Genomic DNA, 20,157 nt, shown 5'->3' with positions numbered 1-20,157 from the left:
GGTAGCTCTGTGATGAAACTTATTGAAACCAGCGCAACCAGGTGCTATTTTCTCATGTTGTTCCATATTCGGATCAAACCCTCCTTGACCCCGTTACTTGGACTAAGATATAACCCCTGCACGACAACATGATATACGCCGAAGCTCGAGGATTACAGTCTATCTACAACTAATCTACAGTACCTAGCCCACTACAAGTGTAACAAACAAAAAACCTCCATAAAGCAGGCAGGCAGGGAGACAGTGGTCTGATTCTTTAGCTACAAGACAAAACCCGATCGAACAGGGTCTCTCTACCCCTTTTCCCTTTGGTGGGGTTTGAAAGCAGACAGCTGTTTGTTGAAGACTTCTGTAACAATGGAGCTCTGACTGGTGAAGTTTATTCCTTTGTAAAGTTGATATGAGCATAAATGTATTGCGGCCTGGCGGTCTTAAAACAGGAAGATTTGGCGGACCGGGCACTGCTGGCGAAGTGATTCTCACATTGTCCAAAGTGATGATCAATGGGATCGGATTGTCTAAGACAAAGGCTGAAATGGTGGACACATGCAGAGAATGTTGAAAGAACAGAGAACAGAACAAATGAGACGACGCTATACCAAGACCGATGCTGAAATGGAAGACAATGAAACAGGCACGCCGAAGACAGCATGACACGAAGAGTGATAAATAGCGAGGTGTAAGCAAGTGTGTGATAATCTTGCTCGTCACACGAACAAGAAGAAGAAACCCAAAGAAAATGTGCTATCACAAGCTCTACATCTTCACGACATGCGGTCATTCGTTCTACAGTGCGAAGCCACTCGTCATGTGCAGACACGCATCGATCGATCCTACCTCTTCTTACTCGCGAACATGTGAAACCGAGTCGCACCCGTTTCAGACCTTGAACATCGAGAGACTGTGCACGGGGTGTGAGCGGCAACGAAGTGAGCTCCTCGAGCGCCTCGAGAGTCGACCCATGGTGCGCTTTGACGAGTGGCAGTGGAAAGTCAGCTACGGCCTACCCGAAGTCGACATGACGGAGCAGAGACAGCACCGAGAGGGAAAGAAGAAGAACAGAAACAGTGTAGAAAAAGAAGGCGACAGGAAAGAAAGGAAGACCAAGGACAAGAAGAAGATGAAGCAAAAATCCAAGTAATGGTATACAGTAGTATGCAACAGACAAACAGCAATTGATGGTCCACAGCGCGGAAGTGCAGTCGGTACAGTGAGACCCCTGGTCCGTGCGCATCTGAGACTCCGCAAGTCGTCCGTCGTCGACCACTGGCGGCAGGGCTGTATGTAAGAAGCAGGACTATCTCGATCCCAATCCAGCTTGTTCACCACCGATCGTTGCTGCTGTCGCTTCTCGTCGCTCTTGCGCTACTGTGACACTTTACCCCTCGGCAGCATCATCCCCAAAAGACAGCTCAATCTCCTCGCCGTAGGAATCCGCCCACTACCAGAACAACACCTTGAATCGACACACATACGACAACACAATGCCCACTCCCGAGTCCGCATCATTCAGGGCATCCAAGCCCACCGTCCCGCCGACTTTCGACGGCGTCGACTACGACGACACCAGGGCGCTCAAAGCCGCCCAGGACTCCATCATTCGCGAGCAGTGGGTGCAGAGCATGATGGCGCGTCTGATCAGAGAGGAGATGGGCAAGTGCTATTACCGGGAGGGAGTGAACCACCTTGAGAAATGCGGACATCTGCGAGGTATTTCTTGTTCTTTTCTCTTCTGGTTTTTTGTGTTTTACGTTCCTGGCAATTGCCAATTGTATCGAGAAAGAAATGCTGACTTTGTATACCCTCCCGAAAAGACCGCTACCTTGAGCAATTGAAGCACTCGAAGATCAAGGGTTTCCTCTACGAGCAACACAACAAGCAGTCGTAGATTGCCTGGTCTAGCCTCGTCAAAGCCAGCCAGCATCTCGAGTCGAGGAAGGAGAACTGCAAGCACCAACATACGCACATACACACAACCTATATACTCCCGTTGATGGATCAGATCAGACTTATACTGCTTTAGTCTTGCTTGCGCGTCCATATCAAAAAACTACGATTGTACCACTCACGTCAACCTCTACTTTATATGCTATGCACATGTATTGACCTGGAGGAGAAGAAACTTGAGAGTTGCCAATAGAGGTTGGAGTTAAGCTGCTGAAGTGATGATGAATGGACGGACGGATATATGACTGGAGGTAGGGAGGAGGTAGGGAAGGTACCTTGGGTAGGTAGGTCGGGTAGGTATACATGGAACACGGTTGCTTGTTGTGTTCTATTTGCTCAATTGATTCATTAAATGTGCATCACCGACAATTACCACGTGCGTCAACAGCCCAAGAAATCGCGAGTCTGGAGATAAAAGCATCGTATAATGTTTTGATACACCAAAATATTGTCCTATATAAATCTCACGCGTGGCAGCAATCGGGACTTCCCCAAAGCCATCGTCATTGCCGTGCGGAGTCGCCAAAAGAAACGAAAAAGAAAGAGAGAAACCGCATTATATTGACATGTCTTGGGCAGCCTTTTCTCCCCCGGTACATGTTTCTCGTCGTGCTACTACTGCTGCTGCTGCTGCTGCTGCTCCGTCGCCTTCTCCTCCTTTTTACCAGGTCTCAGTTTCCCGAAGCCGTCGGAGACAGAATCCTTAAACTTCTCCCACAGGCCGCGGTTCAGCCTGTTGCTCAGCTGGCGGTAATTGTACATTTCGCCCCAGCAGTCCCGACCCCACTCGCATCCGGCCATGTTGACCACAAAGTCGCGGTCCGTCTCCTTGTAATGGATGTTTGGATCCTCGCCGTTGTCGCCGCATGCACCGGGAGGGAAACTGTTGACCTTGCGTTGCTCGATAAAGGCAAGATGCGGTCGCACCCAGGGCTGATTGGTATAGATGTATTCGAGCGCGTCCTGCTCCTTGTGCTCCCACTCCATGTGTTTTTGCTCGTAGCCGACGGGGTCCCACCAGATGTCGATCAATCGATCCGTCCATGCCGACCTCCTGACGAAGAAAGATCCGAGGTTGAATCCACCACAGTCCTGCGGTATGATGACATTGATTGACTCGGGTTTGCCGTCGCCGACGGGCGAGAGAGTCTCGGGGTCAAGGTGAGCTGCCGTGGGCGGGTGGGAGATGTTTAGAGGGTTGTAGTGGTTGATGTCACGGTAAGTGTTTGCGTTCAGGTTGTTAAAGATATGGGACTGCAGGGAGTAGGAAGGTTCCATGATGAAGGTGTTGAGATCCAACCACCAAAACCTGTTTTCATGGGTCAGCATACACCGTCAATGACAATGCAAGGCGCGATGCCGTCCACGTACCACTCTGCGTGTGGATACTTTCTCATCGCGTTGCGAATGGTATCGACCTTCTCCCAGCTCTCCCTCCACTCGTGAGCATATCTTTTCTTCGTGCTCATGTCGACGATTTCGAGGTCGTAACCCCAGGTCTGAGCGTATTTCTTCTTGTTGCGCACACTGTCACGCTCGATGGCCCACTCGCGGGGTCCCTTCCATTCCATGACACCTCCACCTTGGTTGGCAGCGAGTATAACGACGAACTTACTGCCTCCACCGAGCCAAGAGGTGCGGCGATACCAGTAATGAAGAGCTGGTCGACGGGGTCAGCGAAAGTCGCAAGGAACAATAGGATACACAACTCACGCGTAGCATAAAATGATAGCACGGTGGCAAGCAAAACGAGGATGACCATGACCCTCAATCTCATGCGCCAGAGAAGGCGTCCCAAGCGTCCACCGATACCTGCCCACCTCGAGCTTCCCGGCCGTGGCTGCCATCGCCCGCGACCCAGCTTCTCTTTTTCGGCAAAGCGATCATCTTGCGGGTGTTGGTTGAAAAAAGGCAGACTGTTGGAGATGTTGCGCATGTGTTTGCCAAAGAAGCCCAGCCCGGTGTCTTGGTAGGCGGGATAGCCGTTGACCTGGGCACTCCTGGCTTGAGCCGAAGCCCAGGTGACATTGTGAGGCTGACTTGTTGTCGCCGGGTTCACGCTGTAGCTCTTGACCGGAGTCGAGGATCTGCTGTGGGCGAAAGAATTACTCAGGCCAGGACTGGACCAGCCGCCAGCTCGTTGCGGCGAAGGCGAACGCGAGAGAGACATTGGCTGAGTGTAGGGGTCGGACGAAGAGTGCAGGACAGACGTCTGATCGACTTCGCGGTCTCGCGATTGCGGCGGCGGGGATGATCTGCGAGCTGCTGTAGCTGTAGCGTCTAGAGCATGCTGTCTCTGCTGATGGTTGACCGACGAGACTCTGCGACGAGTGGAACGTCCCGTCGACTCGACACGTTTGGAAGAGGGAGGCGCCACGATTATTGCCCTTGTGGATCTGTCTGTCTCTGTCTCTATAGCTGTGGTTGATGGGGCAGACAGCAGATCAGGTGACGAGGCCAGGTGTGGTCAATTCCCAATGGGACAAATGGTCAGTGATGAAGCGTTGATCGTCAACAATGCTTCTGTGATGGAAACAATGATTAGCTGGCTTTGCGATCTAAGGGGTCTGTGTGAAGCTGAAGGCTGAAGCTGAAAGCCGAAAGCGATAATCAATTGATTTCAATCGCTAACCCTCAGGCATACGAAAAGCACCACTTTACAGTACTGTACACGTACAAGCAAGCCTCAAAGGCGGTTTGATGGAACTCGACCGACTCCTTGCTTGGCGTAAGACGGCAACTTTTCTAATCAAGGCACACTTATCTTACAGTATCTGCACTGACTCCAGTCTTTTCGGATCTCGATTCGTTTGCTGTCTTGCTGGAAAATTGAGTCGAAGCGGGCGAGTGAGCAACAAAGAAGATGTATGTTTGTTTTGTGTGTGATATAATATGATTACTGCTAACACAGTAAAAGGGGTGGCTCCTCAACTTTTCTTCTTACTAGGGGACTCGAGAACGCACCCGTCGGTTGCTTTTAGCTTGCCCTGCCTTGCCTTAAGCTTCTTGGGAGGCACCAAGCTGCAACTCTAATCTTTCACCACCTCGCCATTAACAGCCTTATACGAGTGATTCATGTAAGCGTATGTCTAGTTACGCAATAGATCACAGATCACGATACAGACTGGGCTATCGCTACAAGAGCACAGTAGACTTTACAGATTGCATGTCGTTGCCTGCCCCTCGTCTGCTGTAGTACACTCTTCGCATTAGGTATAATGTACCCATGGCTTCCTAAAGTATCGACTTCATGGTCAAATTGCGTTCCACAGCTGTTTCATGACATTCGTAACCCACGCTTGAAACCTTGCCATACATTGACCCGCTTAGCCTCCACCATAGAGTCGCTAGGTGAACTTGGTGAGCTCTCTTCCAAGAATGCAAGGGGTTCGAGAGCCCACGGGTCAGCCGGGAGCTGCTCGACCGGATCTTGCCCTTGCACTTGCCGTTGGTGGTACGCTGCATCGTGTCCTGCTGTGGCAGAGTCCTGCCGTGATCGTCTCGTCTCGGGGCTTATTTCTTCTTTGATCGAGCGACATGAGTCCGCCCTGCTCATGTTCCTCGGCGACGAAAAGCGTCTGGTCAAGGCAGACCTCGCCGTAGCTATGCTGAGCCCTCCGTCACTTTTCAGACTCCGTTTCCCGCTGGCCATACTCATCCTCGACCGAGGCCGCAGACTGGTCGTGTCCGTCTGTGATGGGTATGCAGGCACTTTGGCTATGGCTCTCGGCTCTGGTGGCCCATCCCTTCCCCCATCCTTGGGCACTTCTTCCAATCTCGAATAGATCTCATCGTTGACGCTTGTGTCGTGTCCAATGACGACAACAGACTCCTGTCCGTCGCTGTAAACCTGTCCATCCTGCGTATGCTTCAGCACTATCTCGGAAACTTCAGTGCTGTCGCTGAGCCAGCTGGTCAGGACCCGGTCATGCCGATTCGTTTCGGGAGTAGTGATACGGTCCACTGAACTGTCTCCTGACAGTGACGAGCAACACCGGCTAGCGGTATGAAACGGAGATCGAATTTCTTCATGTGTGTGGTCTAGGCCAGGACTTCGTGATGCAGGGCGTGACATCGTGGCAGACCTCCGTGATGGAGTTTCCGGCATGTTGTGTAGGTGACGGCTTATGATATTCGGATAGTCAATCTGGATGCCATTGACCGAAGAATCCTCGGATTGATAAGTCTTTTCCGGAAATAATGCAGCTTCGTAGCTACACGAAATTTCCTTCCGGATGTCCAACAGTGCAATCTCACAAGCTGCTTCCAGTTGTAAGAGCTCCTCATTCGTAAAGAGCTGCGTCTGGATCTTCTCCGGCAAAGACATGAACCATATCGCTTCATCCCGCTTTAGGCGCCGTAACCTTCTGGGCCGTCGACTATCGGTTTCCCGAGAGGTATGAACTGCGCGTGAATCCATTCGACCTAAACGTTGTATAAGAGACGCTCTACGATTAGGATTCATCGTGGTGCTATGCTTTTATATTGCCCTTCCAAAGTCAAACCCAACTCCAATGTCCAAGGCTGCTGTAATGCGAGTATCAGCTTATGATCTCCGTTTCAGATCCCACCACATTCTCTTTTGCTAGACACAGGTTGTGGCGGTTCAAGATGATGTCTGTTATCAAGAAAGGCTGCTCACCATAGAATGTAAAAAATGAGAGTGGCAAGGTCAGTCTTGCAAGGCCAGCTCACGACATCTCTTTCTCGACGGAAGTACTGACTCTATGCGTACACACGCTCACCAGTATTATCCTTGAGGGGGAAGGTTACAAGAAAGCAAGGCACATGCAGAAGAAGATCAAAGACCTTGCTGTCAGTGTCTGGTGGAGATGTCCTACCGACAAACTGCGAGGACGCATCGAAAGATTAAATTGCATGGCGCGGCCGCTTGCTTATGACATGCACCTGCTGCAGTCCCTCCTTGCTGTCGGGTCGCTTGCATGCAGAGAGAGAAAGCACTAATCTCTCCGTTTGCCGGTTCCATAAGGGGAGGGGCAACAGTTCTCATTAACCATTCTCTGGGCCGGCCGGCCAACCAAGAGTCCCACAATCCAAGAAAAGCATACCTGACAAGCGAGCGAGCTGTGGAGCGGAGCAAGCAAGCAAGCAATCAAGCAGCGCTACGAGCGCGATGTCGACACGCTCAATACTAATGCAAGCAGATCCTTTGTAACTCCTGACATGTGTGGAGTGGATGGAGCAAAAGTGGCCCCCCTGGTCCCGTCGGTCCAAAGTTTATCATTGGCTGTGAGGCTCCTTGGCCATGCATGACTTACATGGGGACCTCATGCAAGGCGCAGGGTCTGATTGCCATCCGTCGCTAGATCGTGGAGCTACCCAAGGTACCTTATGCACGCAAGCCCATTTTCCCGGACTAAGCACGGAGTTGACATTGTTCGAGAGCGGGCGACATATACTATACTGTACTATCAGTCCTTCGCGTTTGCTCGACCTTGCTATTTTGGCTTTCGACCGAAATATTGCGCGAGGAAAATCCACATAAATGGGTGGTGTTGGCGCCGTGGCACGACTGTCTGTCGCCATCGGCGTAACGGCTGGCCCGGCAAGCAAACGGTTTTAAGCGCCCATCTAAAATGGCTACCATTGGCGCGTTGTGGAGCAAAGGACCTCGACTTGGTATGTGTGTGCACATTTTATTTTTCAATGTCGTGCTGTACTGTAACCTTCGTATTATTGTCCGATGCACGATGCACAAACCAATATGTCAGATCGATTAAGTTGCGAGAGGTAGGCGAGGTAGCCAATGAACGCCATAGGGTAAGGTAAGCTTTTCGTCTGCCCAAAGTATTGTGCCTTACCTAGGGACCAGATATCGTACAATAGAGTATCTTGGTCGAGGTGCAGGCAGGCAGACACGATATATTGCGATGTCCACAGTACCAGGAATGATATCGAAAATTCGCCGGCCAGTAGGATTGCTGGAAAATCGATAGGCAGGTCTATGCTTGCTCCTGCCCGTGCATGCAAGCTACCTCACACTTACCTTTCTGCACAGCTGCATGTCTCCTATAAACTATAATACGTTATCTGGCTTGCAGTCTGTGGGGGCCAGGAAGCTTCGTCTCCCTCTCTAGCCTCTCTAGCCTCTGTTCGCGTAGATGGTGTTGTCTCATCGCATCGCTAGTTCGATGCGATCGGCTATCCCATCTGAGTGGGCTCCGAGATAGCGCGTCCATTGGTTGTAGTGATCGTGGACCAACCCTGTCCATTATTGCCAAGGTCTCATTATTATTATACTTGAAATAGTTATCAAATTCTGGGGATCCCTGACCATGAATGAATGGGACAAGCTCTTGACTTTCCAAAGCCGTTCTTATCAGACGCCCATTTCATACCAATATTCACGATCCGTCGGTCGAGGAGGTAAGTCTAGTGATTTACCTGTCCGCGCTTGATTCCAGTCGACATCCTCCCATCTCAAATTCAACATGTGGACTTTGAGCGACCAATCATTGAGTGTCTCGATGAGTCTGTTCGTGTCGGCCGTGATCGGCTGCTGATTCAACAGCATCAAAAGACCATCCAACCACTCGGACGCGAGTGAGGCACTGCCGCTGTTCAGCTCCATGAGAACTTCCTCCTGACCAACTGCCAGCAACGCAGAGCTAGAAGTCCCGTATATGGTAAGGCTAGTGACGGTGTTGGACGGTGCTGTCGTCGAAACATGACTTGCAGATCGTCCATTCGTGAGCTCTTCTGGATTGGACGTCTCGTAGTCAGTCGGGATTGACACTCTCGAGACGCTCGAGTCTACCGAGCTGATTGTGTTTAGGTCGAGTCTTTGCGGGAGCTCCAGAATCGATAAAGCTCGATCAAGTTTCTGGGGGAATGTGGCATGGTGCAAGAATCCGCGATCGTATGATAACCTGACGAAACGCCAGGCAGTGACGGTTGTTCTGGCAGTTTGTGGAATTGGATGTATTGACATTGCCGGATCAGATGCGGAAGATATCACCGGGAACCAGGAGCCTTGAAGAAGGCATCGAATACGCTGTTCCTTCAGAAACTGTAGAGACTCCTGGTGGATATGACTTCGTAATTGTCTGCACGAAACAGGTCAGCATATCAAGGTGTATGATTGGTAGGTCGCCGTGAGCGTACACAAGATCAGCGCCCCAGGCATAGTCGTATGCCTCATCCAATTCTGACAATTGCCATTTCCTCACATCGCTCAGCGAGGCATTAACAAGCTTTCGCTCGACCTCTTCGGCTGGACTTTTGCGGTCCAATCGTCCTAGAACGGTCCCAATTAGGAGCCTGGCTAGGTCTTCGACCTTGTGATAGTCCTTGTCAACAGCTCCGGCCTCTTTCCACAATCTGAAGAAAGCGAGCAGAGAGGCACGGTGTAGTCGTTCCCAGTGTAGGAGGAGCGGCTCGATTTGCTGCTCGAGATTATCCTCGCCAATGCTCGTAGGTAGTCCGGAGATAGCATCGTCGTCCACAGCTTTCTCTACGTCAAAGTACTCATACAGTAACATGGTGACGCTCAAGCTTGCCCGGGCCACTGGACAGCGCTGGTCCGGAGGTAAGATACTCTGTTCCAACAGGGTGTTTCGAAAAGCGTCGGTGTTCCTACGCACGTAATCAGAGAGATCCATCAACCCCAAGAAACCCGCGTCCTCGAAGTCTGACGCTGGTTTCTCGGATTGGAACCCGAGTCTCCTCCACTTGTCTGAGGGCCGATCGGAGTCGGACCCATTCGACGAAGTAGATAGTGGGTAGTCAGGTCGGAAGCTTGCGTTGTGCAATTCATTGAGAGCGGAGCGGTGCTCGTACTTCTCAAGCTCGAGAGCTACACGGCGACAGCGAGCCAGAAGCACCTTGATCAGATTCTGGAAGTCAAGCAGGCAGCGTGAAAGATCCTGCGGGGCAGGAACACGCATCAGATCTTCTACGGCACTAAGGACACCAAGTTCTTGGAGTCTAATGACAAACTGCGGCCACGCATCGCCAGTACCACTGACTATGGAGACTCGCATCAAGGCATTGATCAGACTCAGAGCATTGACGCAAAGAGCGTGATCCGCAGAGCCTAGATGTTCTATGAGGCATTCTAGAAACTCCTCGTGCATCTGAAGCAAGGGCATGACATCGCTGATACCAAAGCTTCGCTCCGAGCTGGAGCTGGCAGGGCGTATGTATCTGGTTTGATCGGGCCTCCGAGTGACTACGAGCATCAGGAGGGACAAAGCATTGCGGAGAACATTGATATGAGGTCGACTTATGACGAGTTGGATAGCCTATATACAACCACGAATTGAGAATACAGTATTACGCAGGAGCAACACAGCAGCGCTGCAGCATCGATATGGCATAGGGTTGATTTCATCTTACCCGTTCGATTATGTCTGGGTTAACAACATCCCAGCCCATTCCCGCCTCCAGCAACTTGACGAAACTGCCCAGCGCATATGCCAATGCGTTTCCGTGTTCTTCGAGAACCACATTCTTCAAGACCGGCATGCCACCGGCTGACACGAAGCGGTCGGCGAACGACGCATCGCTCACGGCACTCTGAAGATGGTATGCAGCTACTTTACGTGTGGACTCGGTGTTGCTGCTGATGCCAGCGATGATAGCCGTGCAATCGACGGTGGTCGCCATGGCAGTCGAAGACAGAGGGTGTTGACGAAACTCGTCCTCACAAGCTCATGTCAGCTGAATGAATACTCACAGTGACTTTTCATCGACGAGGCTCTGGAAACGCCCGACCTGAGCAGTGAAGTAAGCGGAGATGAGCTGCCAGCCGACATCGATTAGGAGTCCGGGAGGTACCTAAGCGAGGCAGTGGGCTTCGGGGAGTGCTCGACCCTTGCGGAACCACGTTATCTCCGATAAAGAGGACTTGACCAGGTTCGTGGTTCAGACTGGCAAATTGTGGCGCTACTCACTGGGTTACAGTATAATTATTGGGTGTTTGAGCTAATTTGAGATTTCCTCTTTACTTTATAGATAATTACGGTCGCACCTTTCGAGTCGAGTCATCCACAAGGTCCTTGAGATCCGGGGCATATACTGTGCTGTACTTTCTATCTTAGTACATAAGCTGAGAAGCAGATCATTGACACCAGGACAGATGAATTAAGACATCGAGTCCTTTGCTGGTTATTAAGCCCACCAATGATCTACTGACGATAATAGCTGTCACCCTCCCCCAAATGAAATCGAGAAGCACGCTGAGAACTGTGGCTGCATGTCAAGGAAGTGCATGAACCCTCGCTGTCACGCCTGTTTGCGCCTTTCCGCACGTAGTAATTGCAACCCCATGCCCCAACCATTGGTGATATATTTTCCGTAACGCCGTTGTTGTCGTTAAAAAGAAACCCTTGAAAGCGGTAGATCATTTCCTCCACCCTACGTTCCAGATCACATGCGCAATGTCTTTGGCCGTGTTGATTGTATCGCTTACCTTGCCGAAAAGACCGGCGGCTACAAGGTCGTCCTCGTCCTCCTCGTAGGGTACGAACATGCCTGGATTGCTTGTATTTAGCCCTTGTTCATCGAGCTCGGATGACGTATCCGTGGAGTCTGAAGTCTGCGCTCGTCGGACATGGATGCTGTCTCGGCGATTGGGGAAAGCGCTGGCTCTGAAGGACTCGGCGTCGAAATCATTGTCTTCGTCATCCGGAGGCAGAACATAATTGCGTACAGAGCTTACCGGGCGAAGCGTCTCCTGTGATGCGGATGGCGATAGCTTACTCGAACTCCACGAACGACCGAAGGGCGTATGGTGCACCACGGGTTCTGGAGTCGGAGGCTCATCCTTGTACTTTAGCTTGGTGTCTGGCAGTTTCTCAATAGTCTTGCTATTGCTGGAGTTGGTTCTGGATGCGCTCCGGCGCGTCTGCCGCTTCCGCTTAGGTCGCTTCATCATGACAATGCCATCGTCGGACGAGTCGGAATCCGAGTCATTCCTGGGGTTCTCGCGATCGCCATCGTCCGAGTCCTCATCTTCACCGTCTTTGCAGTCGACAGCAATACATTGCTCGACTTTGTCATCGAAGCGAATGTGCCTCTTTGGCCCGTCAAAAGGTGTCTCCTCTCCCGAGGAAGGTCTTGGCGAGAAATAGTCCAGATCAAGAAAGTCAAGGTGATCTCTGCTCGCAGGTACGGAGAGAGCTGCAGGTGAAGTGAAGGCTGAGGAAGCGCGGCTGAGATCCGGGCGTCTTATGGGAATGGATTGCTGTGCTTGCACTGACGCGGCGGCTTGCTTCACCAGTGATGATGCGGATATTGAGCGCTGGAGCATCACTTCGGACATGCTTCGCTTCTTCAGGATTGGTTTCTTTGCTTTGCCAACAAAAGAGCTCGAGGTGGATAATTGGCTGGGTGTATTGTTGGAGGACTGTGTAAGAGGGTGGGTGGCAGCAGGCTGCAATGGCCCGTATAGCCATGTCACATCGCTTTCTTTCAGCCTGGAAAGATGTCATGTTAGCGGACGAATATCGGAACGCTGCATCGGCCTTGTCAGCCCGACTTACCAGTTCAGTGTCTCGGGCGAGACGGTAGCGAGTTGGTACTTTGATTTCGCCCACGTCCTCCAAGAGGCGTTTTCCAGCCGTGACCTCTGGCCGTAGACCTTGCGCTGAGAGACGATGTGCCGCCACGAGGACCAGATGTCCTCTTCCCGCCAGTCGTGAGAAAGGTAATCAACATGTCGAGACGGTTCGTGTTTGATGGCGGTGTCGTCTGCAACGGTAGGAGTGGGTAAGGGAGAGTCAGATCGGGTCGAGTCTGTCGTGCTGGCGGGCTCCGGCGATGCCTGAGACCCGTCGGATTGGGAGTGTGTTTCGGTTTCGGTGGAGGTGTCGACGTCGTCATCTTCCGGTCGCGGGCTGGGCGGCAGGGGCTCGTCCTCGTGGTAGAAGTGGACCTCGTCATAGGCAGGGAATGCTATTTCTTCTTCCTCGCTGGAACCATCGTCGTAATCATCGTGATGTGATTGCGATTCAAAGGACAGCGTTGGCGGTCGAGCGGTTGAGAAAGAAGGTGGTTGCGAGAATTGAGAGAAGTCTGTACATGACTGCTGTCTGGTTCCTAATGACGCGGATGAAGAGGAGGGAAATTGACGTGAATAGCCGTCGACGTGTGCAAACGATGACTCCGAAGCAGCCGGTCGTAAAGAGGAAGTCTTGGGTGGTGATCCGACGAGCAGCGAGGTGCGTGAGGGTGCGGAACGTTTGAGTGATGAAGCGGTATAGTAGGACTTGTCGTCGCGCGAACGGGTGAGGACCTCGGCCATGGCGTCGGTCGACACAGAGAAAGAGAGAGAGATTGTGGTGAAGGTGTGACTGAAGTGCTGCGGAAGGTTTCCGTGGGGTGTGGTGTGACGAGAGGAAGAGGCGAAGGTCAATGTGTCGCGGCCGCTGCCGCTGCCGATGCTGCTGCTATAATTGCTGCTAATGCTGCTGCTGCTGCTGCGGGACTGCTGCCGGACTTAGGATGACCAAGGTAGGAAGGACGCTGGGGGCAGGCGCGGGGGTGTGGCAATGTGAGGCGATGGTTGTTGCTATTGATCGGACGCCATGTCTCCAATGGACTGTACTTGATGATTTCGCACCGGTCAAAGTCGGAATGTGAAGAGGATAGTGTTCGGATGGTATGTGTGAACTGGAAGCAAAACAGAAAGCACAGTCTGGGCAATTCAGGTTGTTGGAGCTGAGAGTGATCAAAGTGCGGGATCGACCAGGTTTGTCTAGGCCAGTGTCCGCCGCCGGACGATTGGCAGAGCAGCGCGCGGAGGACCGGCAAACTTTGTAAGGGCGGCCGTTAGTGCGGATGATAGCGTTCGAGAAGGCTCAAGGGACCTTTAATCCCGTTCCTATGCCTTTACGGAGTAGGGTAACAAGACCTGTGGACCAGAAGACGCAGATGCTGCTGACTGTTACAATGCACTAGAGGCGGCGGTGGCCAAGGAAGGCAAGGTACTGTGCAGGAAGGTCATCACGGTACAGACAGACAGCCATTCGGTGTAAGGCCACAAGAGACCCAGTATTTTCTGTCAAGATGGGCGGTGGATGGTGCTACATGCTACTGTACGGTACGGTACTACTACTGACGGCCCTGATGTGCTCATACAATGCAAGTGCCGCTTTAATTTCTGGAACCAGACTACAGGGTCTTCCCAGCATTTTACCCTACCTGACCGTAATATAATATACAGTACAGCGCAGCACATCTAGCCTTGCGCCCTCACTAAGGCAGCAAGAATCAGTCAACCCATCAGACGTGCGCGGTTTCATCTTTTCTACGCAGGCAACAAGCGACGGTCCTTCACGACACTTTGCACATTGCCGAACCGCAAGCGTTTCTTGCTGACAAGAGACCAATAATAGGGCCATGTGTGACTTATGTAAGGGTAGGGTAGTTCGATAAAAAGACGGGAAGGAAACGGACGCACTGCGGCGTCTCTTGTAGGGTGAGGGTGCAAGAACATCCCATGATCCTGCACAAGAAAAATAGCAGTAGGTCGCTCATCGGACATCGCAGCACTCGCGATACAATACAGCAGCAGGTCCCGGCACGGGGCACGCGATTTCGATTCTCGTATTGTATCCGCGCTTGGTGTAAAAGCTATCCTTACGAGCCACCACCAAGCCTTAATCATCTGCGAACTCATGCGGGATGATGTGTGGAGAGAGTGAGGAGATGGCGTCGCCCCGGCGAACACTACCGGCCTGCCTCCCTGCTTTCTCGTTCGGTCCGCGCATCCGTGTCATCAGAAGCAGCAAGCCTAGGTGCACACGTTGTACAATACCACCAGTGCGACTCTGGCCGAGGTGCGGTGGATGAGGTGTTCTCCCACCCTCGGACTTACCTGCCAACTCAGGCGCTCTGCCATGGCTCCCGTCCATGTTCATGGTACGCAGATAGGCTGTTTTGATTACGCACATAATTACAGTAAGGTAAGGTATTTTAGCCTTGTCGGTTGGCTTCTGGCCACACTCCACCCCCTAAGATCCCCGCCCTACGCCTATGCAGATCACTCCCCGGAATCACACTTATCTCGGTTCAGTCTTCACTCCTTGGACAGATTGGGCGGAGCCTGTCGTCCGTTCCTGTACGACCTACGTCGTTGACCAACCGAGTTATCGGGACGAGCGATTACCTCGCATGTACAACAGTCATGCCATACAGGGTATTCGCGTGAGAGCCCCATTGTAGCCATCTCGCTACCGTTACTGTTGTGCTTTTGTGGGAACATTCATTGTGTATTGGATGGATCTATAGAGATGTCGCACGCTGGACTGCAGCTCGATCCAATCCAATTTTGGCATCGAGCATGACTGAACCATCCATATACACTTTCCACATTGAGCTCAACGGGGACAAGGCGATTCGTCCACCATTTACCTTTACTTATCTCCTGACGCTTGCAGACCTCAACAGTCACGCCAAGAAGAGGAGAAGTAGCAAAGTGATTGAATATGCTGCATTACACCTGCTCCAAACCCACGGGGACCGACCTTTAGCTTCTGTCGTCGGACCGTAGTTGACCTTGGTGCATCAACTTTTGTGAGCCAACAGGCTCATGTACCAGTACAAACACTCTCAACATTCTTTTGATGGCGCAATAATAGATAACGTACATCGTGATTCAGCCTGGGCTACATGCTACATGTCGTGTACACACTCATGCGGCGTGCTGTTCCCCTGCCGAGTTCTCCCAACTTGCCATTCACCCAGCAACTACCACCCAATCGGATGTGTTGCCAGATGAGCCGCAACAGGGCTAATGTAAGGATTGTCATACGGTTCACCACACGTAGCTCCACCTTCGATATCTTCTAATACTACCGAGGCGGGTAGGCGGGCATGGCGCAACGATTTGCTGGTCGTTCATCTCCTTCAGAGTATCACACTAGTAAATCATCGATCAGACATAATCGACAGAGGCTCTAAGAAAAGGCATTGGCCGTCTCGATCGTGGAGATTCAGAGCTTGAGGCTCATCGAGCTGGGCGGAGGATTGTGGTTCCGCTGCGCTGCGCAACACTCAACGACTGCGGTCTCCGACTAGTTCTCGTCGATATTTTATGAAGCGATTAGGCCCAGTGGAACTGGTTCCCCACCTCCTACCTGTAGGTTTCATTCACAAATTGCTGCAGTCCGCTGCTTCTATGAGTTCGTCATTCGTCATCTCGCCTAGGCCCAAGTGAGCTCTCATGACGGGAATATAGACCCCTGGACAAAGATTAGTGGGGATCATCAGCATGGTCGGTAGATGGACAAACAATGAAGCTTTCCAAGCCACCGTCGAACAACTCATTCGCTACACCAACACCGCCGGGATGCTCTACTGGCGAGATTGGATTCTTGACCACGTACTCGACGTACAGATTGGCCCAGATCTGATACAGCACGGTGCGCATGTTACCAATCCGAGTATCTGTCAGCATGGCAAATTTGAGGTTTGTGGGCGTTTCAAAATAGTGTAGCTTGTATTCTCCAGTGCGATAAGACAAAAAGCTGGTTATGTGAGCAAGGTGATGAACAGTACCAGTCATTAGTAACATACCTGTCGTCTTCGCCTCCTAATTGACGCACCATTCTTCGGAGCGAGAAGATAGAGCCAAAGATAAGTTTTGCATCATCTTCATTCGAGAGAGCTTTTGGAGAGACATCCGGTACATCGCCATTGCTGAGTGCACTTGCTGCTGACCGACGCTGGGTAGACTTCACATTGGCAGACGCGGGCCTCTGATTCCACCGCTTACTGTAAATGCATTCCGCTAGAAGAAGGTCAATAATCATCATGATGCAACAACACAAAGGCGAGGAGGGCTAGCATACTATGCCTGTCGAAGATGTAAAAGGAGTAAACAGACATGACGGCGATCCAGTAGATGATCTTGGATCCTTGTTTGCGGCTGCAGCTGTGGTTGTTGTTGTGTGCTCCGTCCAAGGCGTCGAGAGATGTTGTATATGGTTCATACTCCGCTGTACATCCAGTACTCGTTACAGTAGTGCGGACTGCTTGATTAGTTGCACTGTGTTGATACAAGTCGAAGCACGCCCGACTGATGCCAAGAGGGTCAACCCCACGGCGTTGCTTCATTGGGCGGCTCCTTCCTCGAAGTGCGTCTGCTATCTCAGGTCTCACAGTATCTGACGAGAGAGAGGCCAGCGATCCTCTTATATGCGGTTTGTGGTTCAGTCTCTTCTCACAGCATGTCGTGCCAGGTCCTCGCTCATCCATATTCACCCAAAGTAGTTCCTGCAGCCTGTAAGCAGCAGCATCGACAGAGCAGAGTCGTCAACCACAGCACGTGATAGCACCAAGAATCATGGCCGAAAACACAGAGCCGAGTTCTTCCTCTTCTGTACCTAGGACGGCGGCAGATGCTGGCATAATACAAGATCATGGCATATCGATAAACCTGCCTGACTCTGTCACCCATGGTAGACCTGCAGCAGTGAAACACATGTAAGAACAGAAGAGTCTCGATGCGATGCTAGGTCTGTCGTACTGAGTCTCACTCGATCACAACAGGTCCCTGCCTGCCTACCAAAGTCCACTTAGACACCATACAAGGACCCATTCGCGCACGAATCATGTCAAGGTGCGTCGGTACATGTCAGCTACACGCCGCACTGGATGCGAAACTTATATGCTCTAGGAATCGCTCAACGCTCGGTCACACTATAGCAGTAGTGACGATGATGGAACCGCCGTCCATCGCATCAACCAGTACATTATCAAGCAGGAGATAGGGCGTGGATCGTTCGGTGCCGTCCACCTTGCTATCGACCAATACGGAACAGAATATGTGAGAGATCTTTGGCGTCTAGGTACGACTCGCCCGTGCTAATCACTGTCGTTCAAGGCCGTAAAAGAATTCTCCAAGTCACGTCTGCGGAAACGTGCCCAATCCAATCTCCTGCGTCGGCCGAACCAAAAACACCCGAGCCATCTGGCTGCGAGATTGGGTTACAACTCTCCTCTACACAGGCTGTCTTCCATGGACAAGGCGAACCAAAACAACGACCACGCGCTTGATCTGATAAAAGAGGAGATTGCGATCATGAAAAAGCTCAACCACAACAACGTTGCCTCCCTCATCGAGGTCCTGGACGACCCGGAGGAGGACTCGCTCTACATGGTGCTCGAGATGTGTAAGAAAGGAGTCGTAATGAAAGTTGGACTTGGCGAGAACGCCGAACCATACGAGGAGGAGACGTGCAGATGCTGGTTCAGAGATATGATCTTGGGCATGGAATACTGTAAGTTATGAGGCCGGTTCTCGCATGAACAGAAGTCTAACAAACTGGTGGCAGTGCATGCACAGGGGATAATTCATCGTGACATCAAGCCCGATAATTGTCTCATCACCCAAGACGACGTGCTGAAGATCGTCGACTTCGGAGTATCCGAAATGTTTGAAAAGGAGTCCGACATGTCCATCGCCAAATCTGCAGGTTCACCTGCGTTCATGCCACCAGAATTGTGTGTTGCTAAGCATGGTCAGGTGTCTGGCAGAGCAGCAGACATATGGTCCATGGGTGTCACACTTTACTGCTTGAGATATGGTCAAATCCCGTTTGAGAAGTATAGTATGCTGGAGATGTATGAGGCAATCCGGAATGACGAATTCGATCTGCATGGAGAGCCAAATCACGACTTTGCAAATTTGATGCATTCACTATTGGAGAAGGATCCGGAGAAGCGAATCACAATGCAGCAGCTCAGGGTATGTGACAGATGAAACCTCTCAGATAGGAAAGGCGGAGCACTTACTGAATATAGGAGCACCCCTGGGTTACAAAAGGGGGAAGCGATCCTTTACTTTCTGCAGAGGAGAATTGCGCAGATCTGATTGAATTGCCGACGGAAGCCGAATTGCAGAACGCAATTACTGGGAATATGAAGCAGTTATTGGTAGTGGTACGTGAAGTCGCATTTTTCGTGTGCTGTCTACGGAGCTAACAAGAAACCTAGATGAAAGCCGTCAAGCGGTTCAAGGATTTACTGTTCAAAAAGCGGCCGGAGTTGATGAGTGGTATTTTCGGCCGCTCTTCTCGCTTTGTCGCACCCCCAGCCGACATGCGACCTGTAAGCGAGCACAGACATGCCCAGAGTGCCGACAGTAGTAACAGAAGACCATTGGAACGCATTCTGGCCACGGAAGGCGTGCATCATGATATCGTGGTATCCGATGACAACGTGTGCCGACCGCGTGGTGTGGATATAAAGGATTCGGCTGGAACAGGGTCTGACAACCACGAAGATCTGCTCAAGGGAAAACACTATGACACAAGTTCATCGACGTCGCTGTCAATAACCGATTCACTTTCTTCCAGGGACCCAACAATGATCGATCGTGCGAAGGGTCATGCCCATGATCCACTCACAGACTTGCTGTTTCTTGACATTGGACCTGGTCTGGATTCGCAATCCACGGGGCAAGTAGGAGACCATTTTCTGAGCGAGTCACCTGGAGCAACAGAGATGAATGTGTACGAAACGGCGTACGAAGAAGAAATGAAGAGGATTCTGGAGCGACGGGGAAGAGAACCAACAATTTACTTAACCCGTCGTGTGGAAGACATACAATCGATTCGTGACCATGAGAGCGTCATTGGTCGGACCGTCTTTAACAACGCGTCCTCGGGTCTGGCATCCTCGGGTCTGGCCAATCTAGCACAAAAGGTCAAGGCTCGCCACCGCGAGGAGAACGGAGAAGAGGACACAAGTGAAGATCAGAATTAGCCTCTCAGCTACTTGACTTGTTGGACCGCTAGGAACCGGCGGAGAATGGACGAATATTGTCTTATCGAAGCATGGTAACGGAGTTCTAGACTTGGACGGGAGTCGCGAATGTTCTTCATTCAAGACTGGCTGACTCCTTGGGCAAGGGAGTGAAGAGCGCATATCACCTAACGATACCCGACTACGGAGCGCTGCTGGCGGCGCGCCATGCATTGGCATTATTCCATTCTTATGTCTTTTTCCCTAGCGAATACCTTTGTGCCGTAGATGCAAATGCGACTGCCGGATTACGGCCCCGTTGGCAGGCGATCATTGCTTGGTTCAGCCAACCACTTTTCTCTTTTTTCCCCCAATGGTGCTGAATCGGGACGAGGACTGGTGAGCAGCTCGAAGTCCATGCAGAGGGCTCGGTCTCGTGAGTCCTGGATCTATGTCCCATAGAAAGCCACTTTTACCCCTGATCGTGCCCTTCTTCCG

The 20,157-nt window shown here is 51.6% G+C and overlaps 7 protein-coding genes across 8 annotated transcripts; 3 read left to right on the top strand and 4 right to left on the bottom strand.

The window, feature by feature from the left end:
* Positions 1 to 739: 739 nt before the first annotated feature.
* On the top strand, positions 740 to 1,141 carry AAFC00_002913 (uncharacterized protein; the record flags this gene model as incomplete). Its single annotated transcript, XM_069342300.1, has 1 exon — positions 740 to 1,141. One exon carries the CDS (start codon positions 740 to 742, stop codon positions 1,139 to 1,141), a length of 402 nt encoding a protein of 133 aa, XP_069198803.1.
* A 343-nt stretch (positions 1,142 to 1,484) lies between these two features.
* AAFC00_002912 (uncharacterized protein) lies at positions 1,485 to 1,888 on the top strand (the record flags this gene model as incomplete). The annotated part of the gene is made up of 2 exons (XM_069342299.1): positions 1,485 to 1,710; positions 1,815 to 1,888. The coding sequence occupies 2 exons, from the start codon at positions 1,485 to 1,487 to the stop codon at positions 1,886 to 1,888; spliced, it is 300 nt and encodes a 99-aa protein (XP_069198802.1).
* Positions 1,889 to 2,562: 674 nt separating this feature from the next.
* Positions 2,563 to 4,117, bottom strand: AAFC00_002911 (uncharacterized protein; the record flags this gene model as incomplete). The annotated part of the gene is made up of 3 exons (XM_069342298.1): positions 2,563 to 3,256; positions 3,319 to 3,607; positions 3,661 to 4,117. 3 exons carry the CDS (start codon positions 4,115 to 4,117, stop codon positions 2,563 to 2,565), a joined length of 1,440 nt encoding a protein of 479 aa, XP_069198801.1.
* Positions 4,118 to 8,287: 4,170 nt separating this feature from the next.
* Positions 8,288 to 10,575, bottom strand: AAFC00_002910 (uncharacterized protein; the record flags this gene model as incomplete). The annotated part of the gene is made up of 3 exons (XM_069342297.1): positions 8,288 to 9,014; positions 9,073 to 10,211; positions 10,306 to 10,575. 3 exons carry the CDS (start codon positions 10,573 to 10,575, stop codon positions 8,288 to 8,290), a joined length of 2,136 nt encoding a protein of 711 aa, XP_069198800.1.
* Positions 10,576 to 11,311: 736 nt separating this feature from the next.
* Positions 11,312 to 13,213, bottom strand: AAFC00_002909 (uncharacterized protein; the record flags this gene model as incomplete). The annotated part of the gene is made up of 2 exons (XM_069342296.1): positions 11,312 to 12,386; positions 12,453 to 13,213. The coding sequence occupies 2 exons, from the start codon at positions 13,211 to 13,213 to the stop codon at positions 11,312 to 11,314; spliced, it is 1,836 nt and encodes a 611-aa protein (XP_069198799.1).
* Positions 13,214 to 16,133: 2,920 nt separating this feature from the next.
* Positions 16,134 to 16,800, bottom strand: AAFC00_002908 (uncharacterized protein; the record flags this gene model as incomplete). Of its 2 annotated transcripts, XM_069342295.1 has the most annotated exons (4): positions 16,134 to 16,154; positions 16,205 to 16,439; positions 16,489 to 16,702; positions 16,764 to 16,800. In XM_069342295.1, 4 exons carry the CDS (start codon positions 16,798 to 16,800, stop codon positions 16,134 to 16,136), a joined length of 507 nt encoding a protein of 168 aa, XP_069198797.1. The 2 variants fall into 2 exon arrangements, with proteins under 2 accessions (XP_069198797.1, XP_069198798.1); XM_069348046.1 differs by lacking the exon at positions 16,134 to 16,154 and having other exon boundaries at positions 16,166 to 16,439.
* Positions 16,801 to 17,257: 457 nt separating this feature from the next.
* AAFC00_002907 (uncharacterized protein) lies at positions 17,258 to 19,680 on the top strand (the record flags this gene model as incomplete). The annotated part of the gene is made up of 7 exons (XM_069342294.1): positions 17,258 to 17,397; positions 17,464 to 17,533; positions 17,591 to 17,740; positions 17,798 to 18,194; positions 18,249 to 18,661; positions 18,718 to 18,855; positions 18,910 to 19,680. 7 exons carry the CDS (start codon positions 17,258 to 17,260, stop codon positions 19,678 to 19,680), a joined length of 2,079 nt encoding a protein of 692 aa, XP_069198796.1.
* Positions 19,681 to 20,157: the final 477 nt, after the last annotated feature.

This window comes from Neodothiora populina (genome assembly GCF_041146345.1).
Source record: "Neodothiora populina strain CPC 39397 chromosome Unknown canker_contig_15, whole genome shotgun sequence".
NCBI lineage: Eukaryota > Fungi > Ascomycota > Dothideomycetes > Dothideales > Dothioraceae > Neodothiora > Neodothiora populina.
This window is presented reverse-complemented; position numbering and strand designations above follow the sequence as displayed.